The sequence below is a fragment of the Ahaetulla prasina genome, chromosome 1 (assembly GCF_028640845.1).
Source record: "Ahaetulla prasina isolate Xishuangbanna chromosome 1, ASM2864084v1, whole genome shotgun sequence".
NCBI classification, from domain to species: domain Eukaryota; kingdom Metazoa; phylum Chordata; class Lepidosauria; order Squamata; family Colubridae; genus Ahaetulla; species Ahaetulla prasina.
The window spans coordinates 329447007-329472297 of record NC_080539.1 but is presented as its reverse complement, the minus strand read 5'-3'; the positions used below and the strand labels follow the sequence as shown (position 1 = coordinate 329472297).

Here is a 25291-nt window from a genome sequence, read left to right as displayed (position 1 = left end):
GAGAATAGACAAATTAGAGAGGATGACAGAAGGGCTGATCTTAAAAGAGTGATTTGAAGATGAGAGAGAGAGAGGAGGATGGAGAGAGACAGACCGAGAGAGGGGGAGAAAGAGGGGGGGGAGAGAGGGAGAATCAATATGACTTTGGCCGGCCTCCTCTAACCCAGTGTCCTACAGATATGTTAAAGGACAACTGTCAAAGTTCCCAGCCAGCAGTGACAGGATTGACATCATCCCAGGAGGGTATAAGGCAGGGGAAGGACGACTTTAGTGCTGCAGGAGAAATTCCAGGCATGAGGGTCAAAAAGGGACAGGCGGATGGTAATTCATGTAAGTGGCCCAGGCACAAAGGACAGAAAAGTCATGATATGGGAGTAGTGGGAGAATTTTGAGTAGCTGGTGCACCTGAAATGGAGGAGAAATTCATGCACTTCGATTGAAGGAATAGAATGAAGCAGGAGGTTGGATGAGGAGGGAGAGCAAAAGACAAGGGAGATAGGAAACCAGCAGAGGAATCACAGTGGAGAAAACCCTGTTAGACAGAGGTGGGTTTCAGCAGGTTCTGACCCGTTCTGGAAAACCGGTAGCGGAAATTTTGAGTAGTTCGGAGAACCGGTAGTAAAAATTCTGACTGGCTCTGCCCCCATCTATTCTCTGCCTCCTAAGTCCTAGCTGATCGGGAGGAAATGGGGATTTTGCAGTAACCCTCCCCTGCCACACCTACCAAGCCACGCCCCACCCACTAAGCCACGCCCACAGAAGCGGCAGTAAAAAAATTTGAAACCCACCACTGCTCCTAGCAACAAAGCAGAGGACACAATTAGTTTTTGCCAATGGAGAGAGGAAAGTCGATGAATGTACTGAAGAAATGACATGGTGCAGATGGGAGGAGTCCCCCAAGGTGAACCTGTGATTTCTCTGGCCAGAAGATCTGAACATAACAAGGTGGGTGGGGGTGGGGTGGGGTGGGGTGGGGCAGTCAGTTTGCTCTCAGTTTTATGACTGCTGGGTCAGACTCACCATTAGCACTTCTGCGCTGGTCTCTTTTAATGCTATTTTGGTTAATCCATTCATTCTTGGGCTTGACGGCTCGTTGTCCGATAGTACTATTACATCAGGCGAAGGGACTCTCCTCTCTCGCTTTACCTCACTGGAAGAAAAAGAAAGTACAGGAACAGGGATATTTTTAAGGAAAAGGATGAATAAATCCTAAGATCTCCTTCCCCCACTCCTCAATGTGTATCTTCAGGTCTCTTTGGGGGTGGGGGAACCAAAATGCCACTTCCGCCTTCCAGATCCTACTTAATGTGGCTGCAAGAGGGTGAGAGATATTCAGAAAGCAAACTAGGGATTCTGCATGACAGGGGTCCCCAAACTTGGCAGCTTCAAGACTTGTGGACTTCAACTCCCAGAATTCTCCAGCCAGCTATTGCTTCAAGACTTGTGGACTGGAGAATTCTGGGAGTTGAAGTCCACAAGTCTTAAAGCTGCCAAGTTTGAGGACCTCTGCCATAAGGGAACCAGGGCTTATGATAATTCTTGACTTTGCAAGGCTAACAGAAAACCAGAATAAATGAATTTTGCCTGCAGAAGTTGTGAATGCTCCAACACTAGAAATTTTTAAGAAAATGTTGGATAACCATTTGTCTGAAATGGTGTAAGGTTTCCTGCCTGGGCAGGGGGTTGGACTAGAAGACCTCCAAGGTCCCTTCCAACTCTGTTATTATGTTATGTTATGAATTATATAAAAGTACATTTGCAATTTATGAAGCAGTTGAATAAACTGCCTTTTGAACGCAGAGAATTTGAAATGGCATATGGTACATTCATGTGATCATCTGCTGTCTATTTTTGAGGTGTGTTTTAATGCATATAAGTAGATTTATGAGAAATCTCTTAAGTGTTAAAGATGTTGATGTGATATGAAATTATGTACAAAGCTTTGGAACCGGTTTATCAAGAATTATGGTTGATCAAGCATGGCGGGGTGACTAAAAGAATTATACTGAGAAATTGGAAAGGAAATATTCCAGATGTTAAAGAACAGAATTTCTTTTGGAAATATAAGATTTATCCATCCTGGAAAAAGTAGTATTTTCTGCCAGTCAAATAATGAAGCAAAATGTACTGCTTTAGCACAGATTTTTGTGAAATTTTACAATAATATTTTCTATTGATTTTATAATAATATTTATTAATAAATCAGTGATTACTGAAGTTTAATATACAAGATAGATTTTTCTTTGTTTTTTATCTTTATCATTTTTGTTTTTCGTTTTCTGTTCTTTAAGTTTGAGAACTATTATATTTCGTTGTATTGTTAAAGTGGCTTTTTTTCATGTTTTGTCAATATTTCACATTTTGAAAACTAGCAAAGAAAACCCTTTTTTTCTTCTTCATAGGAAGAAGAAAGTAGTTCACCTTCACTGATTTTCTGCAAGAGTAAGAAACATACAGATTTTTTCAGAGCTGCAAGATAGCCAATTGCCACTAAGATAACCTGCATGCCTTCAAACTATAATCTAAAACAGGAGTATCCAACCTTTGCAACTTTAAGATTTGTGGACTTCAATTCCCAGAGTTCTTCAGCCAGCCAAGCTGGCTGAGGAACTCTGGGAATTGAAGTCCACAAATCTTGAAGTTGTCAAGGTTGGAGACCCCGATCTAAAAAGTTCCTGGAGGCAACTGCAGAAAGTTACTTAATTAAAGGCTTCTTTCTGAGTTTGAACAAGTCAGTACAGTAGTACTTACCCCCAGATGGTTTCAACTGACTGTCCTTCCTCCCCCCAATCATTTCTGCAGTGGAATAGTCTGAGGGGGCATCACTAAGTGCTTAACAAGGAAATATACCAAGAAGTTTATGTGGAAGTGAAACTTTCACCCCAAGAAGAGGATTGTTAACAGCTGATCTTAAGCCATCTCAGGTGAAAATGGCAATACATAAAAATTCCCCTAGAGGGCACCCTCATAAAGCAGTATTTTCACTCTTGAGCCTTAAAAGTTAAAATCCAGAATCAAAAGGGGAGGGGGAGTTTTCCCCCCTACTTCTTACATCAGGTTTATGGACAATTGAATTTGGAAAAGGCATGGCACACAAGATCCAAATTAATATTACCAGAGGACATTTTTATACTACATACTATTAGTTATGTTTTCAAACAACGAATGGGCTTCAGCCCAAGGCAACATTTAAATATTTCATTTCTTTTAAATTATGAAGATACGAGGAACCTCTAAGTATATAGAATTCTGCAAAATTAAGACTTTGAGAGACTGTGTTTGTGGAGAAAACAAACCCTAAATGTTCTGAGAATGCTATATTTTCTTTCCTTCCCGTGTTATAATGTAACTGTTTATACTGTTCTTTGATCGCACTAAAGGTTTGATTTGATATGTAACTGGACATATGTCTCTTTTCTCCTAATTTTCCTGCGAAAAATTCTAATGGCTCTAATACTTTTTTGGGATTCTAGGTAATTTTATTTCGATTGAATGGACATGTATGATTGATTGCATACTTGATACGGAATCTAAAATTGTTGCCAATCCCTTGCCAGCCCCAATTATCACCTATTTGTTGTTGTTCAGTTGCTAAGTCATATCCGACTCTTCATGGCCCCACGGACCACACATGCCAGGTTTTTTTCCCCCTCCCTCATCCTCCACCGTCTCCCAAAGTTTGCCCAAATTCATTTTCAAATTATCACCTTACCTAAAGAAAAAGGTCTTGAGAATTTTAAACTCCCAATGGTGCTTTTCAAAAAGCAACTGGACTTTTTTTTTCTCCCCTTGAAGATGTTTCGCTTCTCATCCAAGAAGCTTCTTTCAGTCTTCTTAAGAACTGAAGAAGCTTCTTGGGATGAGAAGCGAAACAACTTCAAGGAAGAAAGTCTAGTTGCCTTTTGAAAAAGCACCTTTGGGACAACCATGACTGGATGACTGAGAATCTCCATAGACAGTGAGAATACTGAAGCTTCCTCTGAACAACACACTCAATTTTATTGTAAAAGTGGAGGGGAGAGGAAGGATGAAGGGGACTAGGTTGCAATGAGTGAGAAGTTTGGAAAGGAATTGTTGTTGTTAGTTGCGAAGTCATGTCCGACACATCGCGACCCCATGGACAACATCCTCCAGGCCTTCCTGTCCTCTACCATCCTCTGGGGTCCATTTAAACTCATGCCTACTGCTTCAGTGACTCCATCCAGCCACCTCGTTCTCTGTCGTCCCCTTCTTCTTTTGCCCTCAATCGTTCCCAGCATTAGGCTATTCTCCAGTGAGTCCTTCCTTTTTATTAGGTGGCCAAAGTATTTGAGTTTCCTCTTCAGGATCTGGCCTTCTAAAGAGCAGTCAGGGTTGATCTCCTCTAGGACTGACTTGGGTGGATCGCCTTGCAGTCCAAGGGACTCGCAGGAGTCTTCTCCAGCGCCAGCGTTCAAAGGCCTCAATAACCAGGATTAATTTCAAAGCAGTAGTGCAACAGTGTAAGATTTCTTAGAAGTAACTGATGCATTGAAAGCCAATTCCTTTGAAAAAAGGGCAACTCCCAGGAAAAGTTTTTTGTCAGTATGTGTGGCATCAATTGTAGGGAGATGAACTGGGTTGAGTGAGGTCAAGCATGTTATCAGTATGAGTCACTGCGCTCCCACAGGAGATCCAAATTCAGCCCCCCAATCCCCTGAATTCTGTTGACCCTTATCTAGCACCAATTTGACTTGACCCTTAGTAGATTCTCTATTTCCAGCAAAGCTGGCTGAGGAACTCTGGGAGTTGAAGTCCAGAAGCCTTAAAGTTGCCAAGGTTGGAGACCCCTGGTCTATTCTATAGGAGCATGTAATAAACTTTAAACTCAACACCTGTTCCTGGTTACAGGTAGTCCTCCACTTACAACAGTTTGTTTAGTGACCGTCCAAATTTATAATGGCACTGGAAAAAGTAAATTATGACCAATTTTCACTCCTGACAGTTGCAGCATGGACACGTGATCAAAATTTGGATGCTTGGCAACTGGTTTCGGATTTAATGACAGTTGCAGTGTCCCAGAGTCACGGCATCACCTTTTGCGACCTTCTGTCAAAGCAAAGTCAACGGGAAGCCGGATTCACTTAACAACCGTGTTGCTACCTTTAATAACCGTGGCGATTCACTTAACAACAAGAAAGGCAATAAAGGTCATAAAATGAAGCAAAACTCACTTAACAAATGTTTCACTTAGCAACGTAAATTTTTGGCTCAGTTGTGGTCGTAAGTTGAGGACTACCTGTACTTGTGCCTGAGATCAATCCTCTCATAAAACTTGCAGATGTAATTTCCCTAGACACTTTTCATTTGCCAACTGGAGGATTTGCCTTGCCTGATATTTAAGAGAGATTGAGAAGATCCTGAAATAATTGCGTTTGGGAGAGGTTTGTAAGAGGGATTTCATGTCTGAAACCCAGTCTCTGCTTTCAACAGAGAAATTGCTGCTCCTCTTCATAGTCCAGATGTGACAGAATTAAGTTTCCTGATCAAGGACTGGAAACCCTTTATGGACTTTTTGCATAAAAAAAGAAAATGATACCGTACTTATGGTTTTGAGGATTAGAAACAATCGATTATAGAAAGAAGAAAATGATGTTGTAATTAAGAGAGAGAGGTTTGAATAGAATTGTATGTATAACAGACAAAAGAAAAATCGGAAACCATCTTATATTTCTTTTCACGTTTTTATTTCTTTTATTTTTTCCCGCTTTTCTCTACCTCCCATCTCTCTCAAAGAGGGACTCTGTTTTCTGTTCTATGGTTTCTTTTTGTTTTCCTTCTATTGCCTTTCTCTGTCTCTCTTTTCTCCCTTTATTTCACTTTCACATTTACTGTACTTTTTGCTTTGAAAGTACTCCTCATGATAGATGTAAAACCTTTGAATATAAATTTAAAAAGTGGCAAGTTTCCTGTATTTGCAAGAAGTTTTTCATTCAGGAATGCACGTGGCCAGGGGGGATGGGGTGGGTGGGTGGTTAGGTGGGTCACTTGAGCCACCTCCTTGATCCACTATCATCACAAAAAGCTGATTTCCTCTATTCTAACAAGCATCCAACACCAACAGCATCAGCCATGTGACCGATTGGGACATGCTTTGCCACTCACGTGACTCTTTTAACCATTCCTTCCCACGTAGTGGAAAAGCTATGGTAACAAACCGGTTGGAACTGGTTTTGTGACACATCGCTTTCATTTTGTGGAATGGTGAGGCGGGGGGGGGGGGAGATGATTAAGACAGGTACGGTAAGAAAATGGAAGGAAGGGGGACAAACCACACACACAAACACACACACACACACACACACACACTTTCAAGGAGCTGGAGGTCTTAGGAGACAACACTTTTCTCAGATCTGTAGCGAAACAAGCTCACAATTAAAAAAAAAGGGGAAGGGGGGGAAATGGCCATCCCACCATAAATCAATCTGCAACCTGGCGTTCAGCAATGTCCAGAGAATGCGGATTCCAGAAATGGCCAAAGGTTATCAGCTACAGTCCCGACACTAAAAGGCACCAAGGAGAAAGAGACTGTTGCGAATAACACTGATGAAGTGAAGAAATCTTGAGGGGAGGTTTTTGATTTTTTTTTTTTTTTTTTTTATTGAAAGAGTTTTAAAAAAAACAAAAACATTTTCCCCCTTTTTTCCCCCTCCCTCCCAAAAAAAAAAACAAAACAAAACACCCCTCCTCCCCACCCCGGCTTCCCGGTCAATCACAAGGTAAAGTCCAATCCAAATAACCACATCCAAAGCTTTTCGTCTCCCAACCCCCTCCCCATTACATAAAATAACTTTCTAATTATTCAAAGGCAATCTGATATTTCTTAATCTGATATCTGTTTTGTAGATAATCAATCCATTTTTCCATTCAATTAAATATCTTTCCTGCGTATTGTCTTTTAAAACGCTGAGATTTTAGCCATCTCAGCCAAGTTAATAACTTTCAATATCCATTCTTCTATTGTAGGTATCTCTTCTTTCTTCCAGTATTGTCCAATCAACAGTCTTGCTGCTGTTATTAAGTTCAAAATCAGTTTAGTCTCAATCCCTGTACAATCCATTATAATTCCCAAAAGGAAAAATTGTGGCAGGAACTTTATCTTCTTCTTCAGTACATTTTGAATAATCCACCAAATTCTTATCCAAAAGACCTTAATTTTCTTGCAAGTCCACCAAATATGAAAATATGTAGCATCATCACAATCACACCTCCAACATTTCGCTTGGATATTAGGATACATACATGATAATTTTTTGGGATCTAAATGCCATCTATAAAACATCTTATAAAAATTTTCCTTAAATTCTGTGCTTGTGTAAACTTAACATTTCTAACCCAAATTTTCTCCCATGTTTCCAACATTATTGGTTCCTGAATATTCTGTGCCCATTTTATCATACAATCCTTTACCAAATCCTTTTCCGAATCTATTTCAAGCAACACATTATACAATCTCTTTATATGCTCCTGGGTCTGATTTCTAATTTGCTTTATTAAATTTTCCTCCTTTGCATTATACCAATTTTTGATCTTCTTTCCATCTAGCACTTATTTGCCCATATTGAAACCAAGTATAATTCCTCCCTTCTTCATTTAATACCTGTAATGATTTTAATTGCAATCTACCTCCTTCAGCATACAAAAGTTCTTTATATGTAATCATTTCCTGTTTCTGTTCTATATTTATATTCTCTATTGCATGTCTAGGGCTCGCCCATATAGGAATCTTATAATCTAATTTATAGGAATATTTATTCCAGACCAAAAGAGCACTTCTCAACACATGATTCTTAAAAGCCCTATCCACTTTTTTCCATAAAATAAGTACGCATGCCATCCATATACCAAGTCATAACCTTCTATATTCAAAATTCTTTCCTCTGTTAAGTTAAACCAGTCACTTATTACTGAGAGGGTTACTGCTTCATAATATAGTTTAAAATTAGGCATTCTTAAACCACCTCTTTCCCGTGAATCCTGTATTATTTTCATTTTAACCTCGCCTTTTTACCCTGCCATATAAATTTATTAATCCCACTCTGCCAATCTTCCAAATTTTTATCCTTTTTAATTATAGGTATCATCTGGAACAGAAACAAAAATCTAGGTAACACATTCATTTTAATAGCATAATCCTTCCCAATAGGGATAACTGCAATTTCTTCCAGCCATTCATATCATTCTGAACTTTTGCCATAGCAAGTCATAATTATTCTTATAAAGTTTCTTGTTCGATGAGCTAATATAGACCCTAAATATTTAACCTTTTTACTACCTCAAATCCTGTCATTTCCTCTAGTTTTGTTTCTGTTGTATAGACATATTTTTAATTATCACTTTTGTTTTTTCTGATTTATTTTAAATCCTGATACCTTTCCATATTTATCAATTACTTCCAACAAAAATCTACTTGAATTTATAGGATTCATTAACGTAACCACTACATCATCTGCAAAAGCTCTAACTTTGTACTCATATTGTCTAATCTTAATTCCTCTATTTTCATTAATTCTCGATTTTATCTAATAATGGTTCCAGAGTCAAAACAAACAATAATGGTGATAAGGGACATCCCTGTCTTGTTCCTTTCGCAATCTTAATAACTTCTGTCAAACTACCATTTACTATAATCTGTGCTGTTTGCTCTCCATAAATCGCTTTAATTATTCTAATAAAACAGTCTCCAAATTGCATTTTCTCTATTAATTTAAATAAAAAATCCCAATGCAATCGATCAAAGGCTTTCTCTGCATCCAAAAAAATAAGTGCCGCTGAAGTATTCTTCTTTTCCAAATATTCCAATATATTAATAATCTGTCTAACATTATTCCTCATCTGCCTCCCTTTTATAAAACCAGATTGATCAGTATGAATTCTTTGTTGTAAAACTAACATTAATCTATTTGCTATTATTTTTACAAAAATCTTATAATCATTATTTAAAAGTGAAATCGGCCTATAGTTACCAGGTTTAGAGCAGTCTTGCTCCTCTTTCGGTATCAGTGAAATAAAAGATGTTTTCCATGACGGGGGTATTCCCACTCCTAATTGTATCTGATTAAATAATTCTTTAAGTGGGCCTAATATTTCATCCTGTGTTTTTTTATAATAAGTTGCTGTAAGACCATCTGTACCAGGGGTTTTCCCCATTTTTAATTGTTTAATTGCCTCCACTATTTCTCCAGTAGCTATCGGCCGGTTCAGCTCCTCCCTCTGTTCTAATGTTAGAATATTCACCTTATAATCTTTCAAATAATCATAAATATCCCTATCCAATATTTTGTCTTTTGCATATAGTGCAGTATAAAATTCTGAGAATGCCTTTTTAATTTTATCCTGTTGATATGTCTCTTTACCTTTATATTCTATTTTTTGTATGACACGTGCTTTCTGTTTCTTCCTTAAATTATATGCCAACCATCTCCCAGGTTTATTTGCATTACAAAAAGTATTATGTTTAGCATATATAAATTCAGCCAATGCTTCTGATATAAGTTTTCTTAAGTCTTCTCCACGCTCTTCTCGCATACCACGAATTCTAAGAGCTCCTTCCATAAGTTTATATTGTAATATCACAACCTGATCTTCATTTTGATCCACTTTTTTCTGAACACCTTTCATTTCATCTTCTAAATACTTATTTGACTGAGAGATCTGTTGCATTTCCACTTCCAATCCTTCAATTTTTTTACTCAGTCCTTGAACTGCCATAAGAATATCTTCTCTTATTTTTGCATTAAAATTCTCCATCATCTCTTTTTGCCTATCTTCAGAAAGTTTTAATTGTTCTTTCAATATTTCCTCAAGACTTGGTTCAGATCCCCTTCTTCCAGAAGGCTTTAAAGGTTTAGCTGCCATTCTGTCTTCAAAAGAATCAGGAATTCAAACTTAATAACTCTCCTTCCCTCCTTTCAGTATAAAAAAAACTCCGTTTGTAACAATCCACAAGTAACGCTGCTTCATCGTACTAAAAAGTTTTACTTTCACTTTTAGACGCCATTTTAAAAGTCAATTAATCAAAGACAAAGAAAGGTTTCAAATTTCAAAAAGGGAGTCGGTACTTGCCGTGCTGATTCTACATCAAAGTTCGAATGCTTGTGAAATTCCCGTCTGCTTGGAATATCAATCAATTTAATAAGTTCTCTAGAGCAGAAGCAACATTCCTCTCCTTTTCCCTGATAAAAACAGGGGCGTGCTGAAGTTGGAAGGAGTGGAATTCGGTGGGGTCATAAATCCAGGAAAATTCGCTCTTAAGAGCAAACCCCCTGTCAGACCTGCCACTCTTCCACAATTCTGATAATCTCTTTCACCCAGAGATTATGCTAAGCTCAGTGAACAGTGATTTATTTTCTGTTTCACTGACTTTTACAATCTTCTAACACGGAGTGCTCTGTTTGAGCACCCAGCAGGAGGGTGACGTCACTGGAGCCTCCGGAGGTTTTTGATTTTTGATGAGGAAGGGGGGAATTATGAACTTCGCTTCACTTCACTTTTAGAGACCCAGAAAAAAAAATGCTTGGACCCAGAATGTTTTCTGTATTACGCCCCAGTTAAGGAAATACAGGTAAAGGTCTCATTGAGTCCAATTTGACTCTTAGGGACTCCCTGGATAATTCTAGGTAGCTTCCTTGGCTACCCTGAGTTACTGGACAGTGGGCAGCATAGAATTTTAATAAATAAACTCTTTAAGTAGCTCAGGTACCATCTTGGACACATGAAAGTGGTTTGCCATTATCTTTTCTCAGGATATGTTCTGGTTCAATGTGTTTTTTTAAAATTTATTATGAGTTATACGGTTGCCCATCTCACCTAAAACAACTCTGGATGTCTAACACAATAAAATATCAACACAATGGCAAAGTGCAACACCTGAAATATCAGAAAAATGGTCAGAGGACATTTTCTTTCTATTCTCAGTCCAGCCTGCAGCCCTGGGATTTCCTAGTAGCCTCCCTTCCAGATACTTATCAGATCTGACCCAATTTAACATTGCTAAGATCACCTAAGCCACCTAAGTGATATCACCTGCTGCGATAGATGTCTGATAACCATCAACCCAATAACCTTAAGTCAACCCACCCTTGATTGCTCTCTCCCCCCCCACCTGTATTTATTTACCAATAGGGCTATCCAGATTGAGGATTGGATTTTCTTTGCAGCAAGCAACTGCACGACTTGATGAATGAAGTGGCAGAAGCAACCTTCTCTCTCCAAAATAAATCTCAGCAAGAAGAAAAGTAGCGGGGGCAAGCTTTGGTCTCTGTTGCCAATATTACACAAATAGGCCCCCACCTTGTTATTTTTCTGAAAGGCCCAGAAGATGGTAGTTTTGTCAGTGGGCCTGGTGAAGGTAAGGTTTTGTGCTTTTTTTTTTTAAAGCTTGTGACTTTTTAATGTTGTAAGCTTACCTAAGTGTCACCTGTCTGTGAGTTGAGTGGCCATTTATAATGACAAACAAATATGTCTGTAATGGAGATGCCGAGAGATAGAATATGGCTTACCTTGTTGGCTGAGTTTAGACCAGGGGTCTCCAACCTTGGCAACTTTAAGACTGGTGGACTTCAACTCCCAGAATTCCTCACCAGTCTTAAGAGTTGCCAAGGTTGGAGACCCCTGGTTTAGACTGTTAGAAGAGGTTAATACTCTGCACATGTGGCCTTCTGTGCTTTGAGGAAAAATTGTAAATTGTTTCCCTAATCCAGAGGTGGGGAACTGCGGCTTTTTTATGACTTGTGGACTTCAACCATGCTGGCTCAGGAATTCTGGGAGCTGAAATCCACAAGTCATAAAGGGGCCACAGTTCCCCACCTCTGTGACTTAATCAAAGGATACCCTCTCTCTCTGTGAAATGCATACAATGTGCCTATACCTGCAGCCCTCAACTTACAATCTTTTGTTTAGCGACCCGCAAGTTACAAGGGAAAAGAGTGGCTTATGACCATTTTTCACCCTTACGGCTGTTTGCTGCAGCATCCCCATGGTCTCATGATAAAAATTCAGATGCTTGGCCACTGGCTTGTATTTATGACGACTGCAGTGTCCGTGTCCGTGTCTGTGATGTGATCGCCTTTGGCAACCTTCTGACCAGCAAAACCAATGGGGAAGCCAGATTCACTATACGAATGTTGTTGTTAACAACGGCAGTGAATCACTTAACAGCTATGACAAGGTTGTAAAATTGGGGGGGGGGGGGAATGACTTAACAACAGTCTCACTTAGCCATGGAAATGTTGGGCTCAATTGTGGTCATAAGTCAAGGACTCCCTGTACCTACGAAGATCAGAATATTGCAAGCTGTGGTATTTCCCATAACCCTCTATGGCAGGGGTCACCAAACTTTCGGACTTCAGGGACCACTAAATTCATAATTTTAATCCTGTGGACCATTAATATGATCTGCCTAATGATTGGCTGGGTGGGCGTGACTAGGTGGTCATGTGACTGGGTGGGTGTGGCTATCTTGATGTCATTCATGTCGGGTGCCTCACCAGCTTCTACTCACCCCTCCCCACTCAGCCCCTCCTTGCCTGCCTGTCCGGGCTCCTTAGGGCCCCAACAGGAAGCAGTTGTTGGAGCTAAGCAGAAAACAGCTGGCTCAGTTCAAATTGGATCTGACCAAGGAGGAGGTTCAGCCGAAGCACCTCACTGAGGACTACGAGCATAAGCTTTCCAAGTAGAGGGAAGACCTGCGATAGTGCAAGGCCAAGTACCGGCGTCTGGAGGCTCAGCAGGCTGAGATGGTCAGCCAGTTCCAGGCCATGATGCAGTCCCACTGGAACAAGGCCCTCTAGCTCTTCGCCACCAATGGCGCTTCCCTTCAGCCTTCACCCAAAGCCCCACACCAGGAGGCTGAAGCAGACCCCAAGTCAGAATTTCTGCCCCCCTCCAACTGATACAAAAAGACCCCGAAGGGGGAAGACTCTCTGCAGCAACACAATCATTCACTGTCTGTATCCGTCCCAGGGGCCGTAGTTTGAGGACCCTTGATTTAGTGCAGGGGTCTCCAACCTTGGCAACTTTAAGCCTGGTGGACTTCAACTCCCAGAATCCCCCAGCCAGCAAAGCTGGCTGGGGAATTCTGGGAGTTGAAGTCCACCAGGCTTAAAGTTGTCAAGGTTGGAGACCCCAATTTAGTGCAATATCAAAAATGCAAATAATTTTTCTGCGGACCACCAAAATTTTCTCACGGACCATCAGTTGGTGACCACTGCTCTATGGAAGCCAAAGTTGGACTCTGAAGAAGCAGAACAGTAAGATTATTCATGCTTTTGAGCTTTGGTGTTGGAGAAGACTCTTGAGAATCCCCATGGGTAGCCCAAAAAATATAAACAAATAGATTACCAGAGAGATCAACCTGAAATTGTCACTTAGGTAAGTCTAGGCTCAAGTTATACTGTTTTGGACACATTGCCGGCAGTCCTCGACTTACAACAGTTCACTTAGTGACCGTTCGAAGTTACAAAACCCACTGGGAAAAAAAAAGATGAATGACCGTTGCAGCATCCCCATGGTCATGTGATTTACAGCGGGATGGTTGACGACTGTCTCGCATTTATGACGGTTGCGGTGTCCCTGGGGTCCTGTGATGGCCTTTTGCAGCCTTCTGACAAGCAAAGTCAAGGGGGAAGCCAGATTCACTTAAGAACCATGTTACTAATTTAAGAGCGGCAGTGATTCACTTAACAAAGGTGGCGGGAAAACTCCTAAAAATGGGGCAAAACTCACTTTAACAACATAAAATTTTGGGCTCAACTGTGGTCGTAAGTTGAAGACTATCTGTACAGCCAGCCCCCGCCTTACAACCATTTGTTCAGTGATTGTTTGAAGCTATGAGTGACTTATGACCATTTTTGACGACTGTTACAGCATCCCTATGGTCAATGTGACCAAAATCCAGGCACTTGGCCACTGGCTTGTATTCATGACAACTGCACTGTTCTCGGGTCATGTTGTGTCTGCTGCAGCCCCCGAGCCAGCCTCCTGGCTGAGAGTGACTCAGAGAGTGAGGGGGAAGAGCCGACAGGGCTTCCCTCTGCGGGACCTTCCTCTCTGGCTCCGTTCCAGGTCCCAGAGGCAGGCCAGGTGGAGGAGGAGGAGCTGATACGGCCTCTTTCCCCCGACCCCTTCTCCTCCTCCCTGGCAGAGCTCCAAGAGCCAGCTGAGGAGAATCAATCGTGGCTAGATGCAAGGCAGCAACGCCGAGTGAAGCGTGCGCAGCAAAAGGAAGGAAGGGGCCGGCCCAGGGAGAGCTGAGTCACGGAGCCACACCCCACAGGGTATAAAAGGAGGTGGAGCTGCCATTGGGCTTCGTGACGGACAAAAACAGACTTTTGGGAGCTTTGGCTGTGCTATTTTGTGATTAAGACTTTGGCTTATGTTTATTTCTGAATTGCAATTACGCTGGTCTGAGGAGAACTTGGCAGGCAATTGCAGGTTCGTTGCCAGAACTGTTTTCTGTCGTCGGAGTAAATTGCTGGCAAAGATAGTCAGCTCGCGTGTCTTTTTGGTTGTGGTTGGGAGGGGACAGAACAGGTCATGTGATCACCAATTGTAACCTTCCTAGCCAACTTCTATCAAGCAAAGGCATTGAGGGAAGCTATATTCACGTAATGACCACAGGAGTCACTTAATCACTACAGTGATTCACTCAACAGTGGGGGGAAAGTCGTAAAATGAGACGCCAGTCACTTTAAGTGCATTGCTTAGCAACCAAATGTTTGGATTCAATTATGGCCATACATTGAGGACTACCTGTATGCAAAAAGCCTAGCTCTCTAGACAAGAATCGACTGGAAAAGGTGAAGGAAAAAAGGACAACCCTCAGCAAGGGTGATGGACCCCCAGGGGTGATGGGGGCACCTTGGGGAGACCAAGTTAGGGACAGATCGTCATGGATAAAATCTACCTATGTAATCGCTAAGAATGGACATAGACTTGATGAAGCATTGTCAAGGAAAAGTATCACTGTTATTTTTAGGCAAAAAAACCAAAATGCACAGGTACCGTATTATGTGGTACCTTGCTCAATAGTAGCAACTGTGAGAAGGATCTTGGGAGTCCTAGTGGACAACCATTTAGATATGAGCCAGCAGTGTGCAGCAACTGCCAAAAAAGCCAACACAGTTCTGGGCTGCATAAACAGAGGGATAGAATCAAGATCACGTAAAGTGTTAATACCACTTTATAATGCCTTGGTAAGGCCACACTTGGAATATTGCATTCAGTTTTGGTCACCACGATGTAAAAAAGATGTTGAGACTCTAGAAAGAGTGCAGAGAAGAGCAACAAAGATGATTAGGGGACTGGAGGCTAAAACATATGAAGAACGGTTGCAGGAACTCGGTATGCCTAGTTTGATGAAAAAAAGGACTAGGAGAGACATGATAGCAGTCTTCCAATATCTCAGGGGTTGCCACAAAGCAGAGGGAGTCAAACTATTCTCCAAAGCACCTGAGGGTAGAACAAGAAGCAATGGGTGGAAACTAATCAAGGAGAGAAGCAACTTAGAACTAAGGAGGAATTTCCTGACAGTTAGAACAACTTGCCTCCAGAAGTTGTGAATGCTCCAACACTGAAAATTTTAAAGAAAATGTTGGGCAACCATTTGTCTGAAATGGTGTAGGGTTTCCTGCCTCAGCAGGGGGTTGGACTAGAAGACCTCCAAGGTCCCTTCCAACTCTGTTGTTGTTGTTGTTGTTATTATTATTATTATTTTCCAGGGATATCTTACCAACCTTTTTATTACAGATTTGCTCACTTTTTTTTAGTAAAAAACAAAACACCAAATTTTTTTTTGGGGGGGGAGGAGACAGAAACAGCATATGTATTTGAGTTGTACACACACACACACACACACACACACACACACACGAGAATAGATATAACAACGAAGCAAGAATGTTTCAGCTCCTTGCATCTGTTATTACTTTTAAGAATAGTTATAACATCCTTCCAAGCTATTTGCTACGGTTGGTGTTATAGCCTTTCAAACTAAAAAAATAAATAAATAAAACAAATGAAGAGGCATCGTAGCTCTCTTGCCTTTGACCCAGGAGAAAATTAGGGTTCCTATGATTCGCCACTCCCTGCATCCTCAGCCAATTCCTCAACAACCAGTCGGAGGACAATCTGATAATTCTAGGAGTCTAGTTTGAGAAACCAAACTTCTGCTCTTAGCAAGCTGTTAAATGGAAGCCCCCCCCCCACACACACATATAGAGAGAAGCCGAATAAAATAAGGGGGAAAGCTACAGAATCCATGGCCTATTCCTCAAAAAACCCCAAAAACCCGGGGAATCATTGGATGTTCTTGTGTCTGCTGGAACACTAGAAGAATCATCAATGAACGCTTCCGCTTGAGGGGTGGGTCTGCATTGTCTGGGGCCAGGTCTCACTCAGCAAGATGTCCACTCCGATTCAGGGAGCAGCTGAACTGACGCTCCTCCTCCTTGCTGTTATTTTAATTTGCCTGACTCAACTCGCCAGAACAAAAGAGTCGCAAGGAAGCCCTGCCTTGCCACTTTGGAATGATAGTGACTTCGGGGCATAAGAAGTGGTAAAACTAGCCCCATATCCTGGCACATGCAAGCCATCCAGTTAGGATATGGAGATATGGAGTGAATTAAAACCTTGCACTCAGGCTGGATGTTGCAACCAATATCTCATGCTAACTTAGCATGATAATCAGCTATATTGCATAATTTATGCTGGTGGTTTTTGTTTTTTTCCTGGGGAGGGGCCTCTCGGCAGAGCTGCTTATTTCCAATCACTAGAAAACTTTTTATCTTCATCCTCGGAGGTTGCCAACATTTTAGTACAGCCAGTCCTGCAACAGTTCATTTAGTGACCGTTCAAAGTAACAACTGCACTGAAAAAAGGGACTTGCGGCCGCTTTTCCCTCCTTACGACCATTGCAGCATCCCCATGGTTACGTGGTCAAAATTCAGAGGCTCGGCAAGGGGTTCTTATTTATGACGGTCGCAGTGTCACATGATCCCCTTCTGACAAGCAAAGTCAATGGGGAATCCAGATTCACATAAAAACCATATTACTAATTTAACAAATACATTGATTCACATGACAACCGTGGCAAGAAAAGTTGCAAAATGGGGCAAACGCACTGAAGCAAATGTTTTACTTGGCAACACAAATTTTGGGCTCAGTTGTGGCGATAACTCAAGAAGTACCAACGCAAGCAGTCCTTGCTTACCAACTGCCTTGTGCAGTCATAGTTTGAAGCTATGTTGGTGCTAAAAAAACAACTTTGCGACTAATCCACATATTTATGACCACTGTGGAGTCCCATGTCTCAATCACATTATCATCATATGCTGCTGTCGTCCGTCAGGAGCCTGTGGAGCTGGCAACAGAGTCAGACAGCGATGAGGCTGAGGGGAGGCCAGGGCCATCGGGAAGTGAGATGCGGACTCCAGAGCCTCCAGAGACTGATAGTAGTGAGACAGAGGAACAGGAGGAGCCTGTTCCTAATGCACACATGAGAAGAGCTGCCAGAAGGGAAGAGCAGCTCAAGCAGAGAGGACAACTCAGGAGTAAGGCCAAGAGATGATTGGCCCCTCCCATAAGGCTTAAAACAGACCAGCACTGGTGATTCAGCTTTGCTGGAAAACAACATTGTACAACTTCTGCTTCGTCCTCTGCTTCATATACGGCTTTGTTTTTGTGGCTTCTGGAGGTTTGCCAGGAAGGGCCTTTGCCTAATTGGACTGAGGTTTGTGAGATAACTGAGGAATTTGTGTTGGGAGGCATTTGTTTTACTTTGAGTTGAACAACGCTGGGAATGAAGTAATTCCCAGCTGTTCGAATAAAGTTTGTTTTTCCACGGACTAAGTTTATTACTACCTACTTGGGCCTGGGTCACAACATATGCATACTTCACACCAGTGGTGGAATTCAAATTTTTTTTTTACTACCAATTCTGTGGGTATGGCTTGGTGGCCATGGCATGGATTGATGGGATGGTAGGGGAAGGATACTGCAAAATCTCCATTCCAACCCCACTCTGAGGCCATCCAGAGGTGGCATTTGCCGGTTCTCTGAACTACTCAAAATTTCCACTACCGGTTCTCCAGAACCTGTCAGAACCTGCTGGATTTCACCCCTGCTTCACACCCAGCTTGTGACAAGCCGTAATTACGGATTGCAGAATTAAGAAGTTGTAGTTATATGATCTTCCACTTAGTGACCAGATCGTTTTGCTTAATGACCAAAGCGGAAGCAAGGTCATAAATCTGTCGTCCTCCCATGACTTTCCACTTCGTGACTCTGGCAGGTAGACAGACCGAGTTGCTGGCCCCAATTGTGGTTGCTAAGTAAGGTCTATGTGTATTAGCAACCCTTTCAAGGCAAACATGACTACAAAAAAAAAAAAAGATGGATATTGCTGAGTTACACCTCATCTCTGGCCATGGAAGCCAAGGCTGTTGGGAACTGATAGTTTAGCTACTTTTAGAACTATGGATTTTCTTTCCCTTGACTAGAATCTTAAGAGAAACAAGAGAAATAAATGAGGCGGGGTGGGGTAGGGGAGAGAAAAAAGACTCAAGTTGTTGAACCAGTCATACAAACAGCATTTTGCCTCTGAGATTTCATCAAATGGTGCCCACACAGTTTCAAATATATCTTGGCAACTTTCTCAAAGAAAAGGTTATCAGGAAACTGAATTGTATGTTCAGCATCACCTTAGAAATTTTAGCAGCAGCCCTTTCCGATAAGAGTGCAGGTCCATTTTGCAACGCTTCCTGCTTTCCACCCTGGCTACCCAGATGTCTCAGAAAAAGAAAAGAAGTTAGGACTTGAAGGAAACAAATTCTCACAAACTGGTATTCAGTTTGGTCTCCTGGTCTCCAAATCTGGGGTGTTCCTCACATATACCAGTAGTGCACAGGCTCCTGCATATTTACAATGTAAAAACACCTCTGGAAAATGTGGGTCATTTGGAAAACTTGTGAAAATTTTCTGTGCACCCACCAGAACATCTGAGGAAAAAATCTTCCCCTTCAAATAAACAAAAAGAGGAAGATAACTTATTTGCAAACAGGAAGCCAAAAGAAAAAAGAAAAAAAGAAAGAAAGAAAAAGAAAACGCCACTCTGCCATCTTTCCCTTCCTCCAAAAATCAGAGGCATATCCAGTACAAAATAAAATTGTGCATAATGAAAAGTAGCTGGAGGGTGGGGTGGGATGATACACACACACGCAAGCACGCACACACAATATGTGTGTGTGTGTGTGTGTGTGTGTGTGTGTGTGTGTGTGTGTGTGTGTGTGTGCTTCATCAGCATAACCTGCCTACCCAGAAAAGCAGGTTGACCAACTATCCCCATTTTTAATTCCAATGGGATTATTTAAAATTCTGACTGTCAAACACGGACTGGCTAGTGTGAGATATTTTAGAAGGCCGTTTTAGGGTAACAGGACCGAAAGTGGCATGAACTCATGAACGATTCATAAAACCAAGACCCCAATCAGAGCTCACTGTCCCCGCCCCCCATCAGTACTAAATCTGCATCCATACTTTTATCCTGAGGTTAAATATTGAAAGAAAAGCAGCTATACAGGTAGTCCTTGACACATATAGCCATTTATTTAGTGATTGTTCAAAGTTTATGGCGTTGAAAAACGTGACTTATATCCTGGTCCTCGCACTTATGACCATTGCAGCATTCCCCACAGTCAAGTGATCCAAACTCAGTATGTATTTATGACGGTTGCAATGTCCCAGGTTCATTATCATTGCCGTTTGCACCCTTCCCAGCTGGCTTCTGACAAAGAGGGAAACCAGATTCATTTAATGAATGTGTGATTCACTTAACAACTAGAGTTATAGAGCTTAATGACTGTGGCAAAAAGGTGGTAAAATTGGGTGCCACTCACTTAACAACCACTTTGCTTAGCAATGGCAATGTCAAGCGCCCAGGAAAACAGGAGATTAGGGCAGTTCAAATGGGTATATAAAGATTTATTGCAAGCTTAAGCTCTCTACAAGAATCTGGCCAACTGACCATTAAGAGAAATGCAGGAAAGATAAGACAAGTCATTCAGGGTGGGCTGGACTTAGATCTCTTGCGGGTGCAAAAGGACTCATAACTTATGACGCGTTTGGCCCTTCCCTTGGACTCAGCTTAGTCATTTCCTACAGGAAATGATGAACCCAACTGTGGTCATAAGTCAAGGATTATCTATATCCTTGATCATTATTTTATAATTGGGCAGTATGGCCCCTGAAAAGCTCCCATTCTTTGGCCAACATTACATATGACTAGATTACTAGGCAGAGGCCTACAGGGCTCAGCACTGCTCAAGGGAATGCACTTTTTTTGTGTCTCGGAAATTTCCAACTGAATCCCCAGCATCGCCTTCCCCACTTTAAATGTGCTGGGACTGCAGTTCGTTCAGTTCCCAGCCAGAATGGCTCCTTGCTCATTAGATTGCCGCAGCCACAAGGGAAGTCCATCAAAAGTGATAGAAAAGCTGGTGGTTGCAATATGCAACACAGAAACTGACGTGTCAGCAGGTGCTGGCGTGAAGGGGGAGGGGACAGGTAAAATTTAAGGCCCAGTTGGCACACTATCAAATGCCTTACCATACAGGGGCCACCGTGGGCCTTTGTGACCTGGTAAAGCCTATGAGGAAGCATAGAGCCATGATGGTGAACCTATAGCTTGTGTGCCACAGGTGGCATGCAGTGCCCTCTCTGTGGGCACGCGAGCTGTCACCCCAGTTCAGCTCTGCCATGCATGCACCTCCCGCCAGCCAGCTGGTCGTCAGGTCTCTGCCGCACATGCGTGGGGGCACACGTCCATGTGCGGAGAGCTGCATGCACATAGGCACATGCGTGGGATACATGTGATGCGGGCCGCATGAGCATTGCATTTTGGGGGTTCGGGCGGGCACACATTTGGGCATGCACATGCCCACTTTGGGCATTTGGTCTGGAAAAGGTTAGCCATCACTACCATAGAGGACAGTGGCCTACATCAAGTTATTAACACTCTTCCCAGTCTTTCAGAGTTAGTATGAATTGCTATTTTTTTACCCCTAGCAAAATATAAAGTATCTTTATCTTTGGCATTCCTTTACTTTGCTTGACGAAAAATCGCCCAGCAACAACTGCCCAAACAATACAGGCGCCTCCCAATACGCAATATTATTTTAGAAATAGATGTTTTTGTTTCTGAATGGCCGAAAGTGCTTGCTCTCTATATACACGTCCAACTGAAACTGTTTCACCCCTCCTCAAAATTCCGTGTTCCCCTGAAAATAAGACCCTGTCTTATATTTTTTTGAACCCTGAAATAAGCGCTTGGCCTTATCGCCATGTGCACAAAAGCCCAATTGGGCTTATTATCAGGGGATGTCTTATTTTGGGGGAAACAGGGTACAGGTAGTCCTCAACTTACAACAGTTCGTTTAATGACTGTTCAAAACTACAACGGCATTGAAAAGAGTGACTTATGATCGTTTTCCATACTTACAACCATTGCAACATCCCCTCGGTCACGTGATCAAAATTCATATGCTTGGCTATAAAATGTTTTATAGATGGCATTTAGATCCTAAAAAATTATCGTGTATGTATCCAGATATGCAAGCAAAATGTTGGAGATGTAATTGTGATGACGCTACATATTTTCACATTTGGTGGACTTGTAAGGATATAAAGGCCTTTTGGATAAAAATTTGGTGGATCTTACAAAATGTTTTGAAAAAGAAGATAAAGTTCCTGCCGCAATTTTTTTTGTTGGGAATTATTACGGATTGTACAGTAATTGAGACTAAATTGATTTTAAATCTAATAACAGCAGCAAGATTACTAATAGGACAATACTGGAAGAAAAAAGAAGTACCTACAATAGAAGAATGGATATTGAAGGTTGCCAATTTGGCTGAGATGGCGAAGATATCAGCCTTTTTGAAAGACAATACGCAAGAAAGATACTTAAAGGAATGGAAAAAATGGATTGACTATATTCAACGTAGATATCAGACTAAGAGTTATCAGACTGTTTTTGAATGATTATGATGTATTATTTTTGATTGTTTTCGGGGGAAGTTAGGAATTGATGATTGTAGGGGTATAATTAAGTTGGGATGAAATTTTTTTAGCATATGTTTGTTTTATTTTTAACTATACCTTGTGTTCGTTCCGGGAAGTCGGGGAGGGGGGTTGTGAAGGGAGGGGGAGGGGGGGAAGGGGGGGGAAATTTTGTAAAACTTTTTGAATTAAAAAAAAAATTCATATGCTTGGCGACTGACTCATATTTATGACGGTTGCAGTGTCCCAGGGTCATGTGATTTACCATTTGCAACTTTTTAACAAGCAAATTCAACCCAGTTTCACTCAACAAAGGTGTTAATAATGTAACAACTGCAGTGATTCACTTAACAACTGTGGCAAGAAAGGTCATAAAAGGGAGGCAAAACTCCTTACCAAATGTCTCATTTAGTCACAGAAATTTTGGGCTCAATTGTGGTTGTAAGTCGAGGACTACCTGTATTATTATTTTTTCTTCTCAATGCACTGAGTGGAATTTCTCACTGCGTTTGTCAGTGTCTATTAATTAATTCATTCATTAATCTTCATTTAAATTCCATTGTTTTTCCAAGGAGTTCAAGACACCATTCCCTTCTAAACTGTCATAGTCAGTTTGTCTTCAAGATTTCTGCCAGAGAGTTTAGGGTCCAAATCCCTCAGGTGAGTTGGAATCAAGTGTTATTTGGCTCTCTAGGTAACTCCATTTTACGAAACTTTTTGTTATTTTACACCAAATTGTAAATCTCCAATCCACAGTGATGCTATATAGAGAGCCACTTTGGCCTAGTCGTTGAAGCAACAGTCTGGAAAGTAGGAAACTGTGAATTAGGCATGAAGGCTGTGACTCTCTCTCTCAGCCCAATTCACCTCACAGGGTTGTTGTTGTTGTAAGGAAAACATGAGGAAGAAAGATTAGTTGCCACTTTGAGGTAATGATAAAAATAATAAAGACAGGATTAATTGATTGATTAAATAAGTAAACGGTATTATGTATCTCTCTCAGCTCTGAGCAATATACAGGTAGTCCTTGACGTATGACCACAATTGAGCTCAAAATTTCTGCTAAGCTAGGCAGTTGTTAAGTGAGCTTTGCCCAATTTTACTTTTCGTGCCACAATTAAGTGAATCACTCCAGTTGTTAAATTAGTGACATGGTTGTTAAGTGAATCTGGCTTCCCCATCGACTTTGCTTGTCAGAAGGTGGCAAAAGGTGATTCCAGGACATTGCGACCGTCATAACTATGAACCAGTAGCCAAGCGTCTGAATTTGTGAAAAAACACTGAAAAAAGTTATTTATGTCTGGTCACTTATGACTGTAGCAGCAACCTCAGGGTTATGTGATCAAAATTTAGGCGCTTGATAACTGGCATATATTTATGATGAGCTGGGGTAACATGATTGCAATTTAAGCCCTTCCCAGCTGACTTGACAAGTCAATGGAGGAGAAGCCAGATTTGCTTAATGACCATGTGAGTCACTTAACGGCAGTGTTTCGCTTAAAAACCATGGCAAAAAAGATTTTAAAATTGGGTGTGATTTGATTAACAACGCTCTTGCTTAGTAACGGAATGCTGGTCCAAGCTGTGATAGCAAGTTGAGGGCTACCTGCAACTCCTAAAATGAGCAGGCTGATTGTGCAATGGAATCCAGTTAATGCACAAATTAATTTTGGGGGATGTGGGAGAGGCAAGGAAGAGATTTGCAACTGCAACTATTCAGGGTAATTAATACAAATAATATTTCCTCATTGCTTGAATTATTTACTATTTACTACTTGAATTTAAATTAGTTAGTAATGCTGTAAACTAATTTTCCCCCCTATTTTATCAGAGAATCTTAGGTAGAAACAATCTCATTGACTAGGGCCTTGCAGGCCAATTTATAATTAGATATTTGGGAGACCAAGGCCAGCACTTTGGTCAGAACAACCAGTCAGAAACTCCTAGGAAACTTTTCAGGTACAACAGAGGTGGGGCACTATGGGCCCTTTATGACTTGTGGACTTCAACTCTTGGCTGGCTCAGGAATTCTGGGAGTTGTAGTCCACAAGTCATAAAGGGCCCATAGTTTCCCAACTCTTGAGTACAAGAACAATATCCAATCCTGTTTGTCCCTCAGCTTCTGAAATGCCAAAGCAAATCGGGTCTGAAGTTCCACTATGTGGCAATTGGGATCAGCAAATAGCCATCGGAAGCTCTCCTGTCCAGTGGTGAAATTCAGCCGATTCAATCTGGAGCGCGCGATCTGGTAGCACCAGTGTGGTGGGAGACTCTGCCCACCCGCCCGTCATCATATCCCATAACTCTGTGCATGTGCAGAAGGCTCTGCTCATGCATGGAGGTGCGCGTGCACTCATATTTGCAAATCAGTAGCGAAGGTAAGTGAATACTACCCCTGCTTCTGTCCTCTGCTGCAACCAACCCTCCCCTCCTCCAGAACGGTCCTTCGGTTCCCCTTCCAACTCGGCCTGGCAGCCACTTCAGTCTTTTGTTTCTTCAGATACACCTCAGTCCTCATTCATTTCTCCCCAAAGTTTCCCAGTGCGTGCCTGTGAGATAGGAGTCTGTCTGCTTGGTTAACTGCATAAGCAAAAGCCATTGAAACAACAGCAGTTACAGAAGAAATGCTGTTGGGAAAAACAACCCTAAAGAACCGGGATTGTTAAAACCCAATAGCGGAGCAAATATTAAACCAATCTAGTTTAAAAAATGATGTGGCAGGGAGTTCCACCGATACCAATGTGAACCAGATGCTTCCTTCAGTTTCCTGTCTTTTGGTTTCTATTATATACCATCACATTTTCTGTCCCCCACCCCCACCCCTGCACCCCCATCTCCCCAAATGCCTGGACAAATGAATGAGAGGCACGGCCCCTCGCTTCCTAAAACTCATTTACGGCCGCTTACCTTTTTGAGGTGCTCATATCCACCGGCTCATCTCCCGTCTGAACTTCCACTCTGATGGTTGCTTTCATCTCCCCTCCTTTTAATAATCCTTGGACTTTACTAGATCCAGAGTCAGTCTTTAGCTTAAGGTCCCCCCCTTCGGAGTTGGCCTCGGGGCCCCCCAAAAGCCCTTTGTCCATTTTCATTTTTTTACAGTCCACGTCGTTTTGGGTGATTTCCCGTTCAAGTGCTCGCTTCTGACTTCGTGTCCTGCAAGCTTCCTCCGTCATTATGGTGCGCTGGAAAAGTAGCACAAAGAGGCGGGGGGGGGGGA

At 41.8% G+C, this 25291-nt stretch overlaps 1 protein-coding gene across 12 annotated transcripts in view; it reads right to left on the bottom strand.

The window, feature by feature from the left end:
• Window positions 1-25291, bottom strand: part of GATAD2A (GATA zinc finger domain containing 2A) — a 132897-nt gene that overhangs the window by 25115 nt on the left and 82491 nt on the right. For 11 of the 12 annotated variants that reach the window (XM_058162514.1, XM_058162515.1, XM_058162510.1 and 8 more), the window contains 2 exons: window positions 24979-25256; window positions 1021-1150 (listed from right to left, as the gene is read on the bottom strand). In XM_058162514.1, coding sequence (XP_058018497.1) covers window positions 1021-1150; window positions 24979-25256 — 408 coding nt within the window. The remainder of the gene's footprint in view (window positions 1-1020; window positions 1151-24978; window positions 25257-25291) is intronic. The other variant, XM_058162516.1, reaches the window with a different exon arrangement.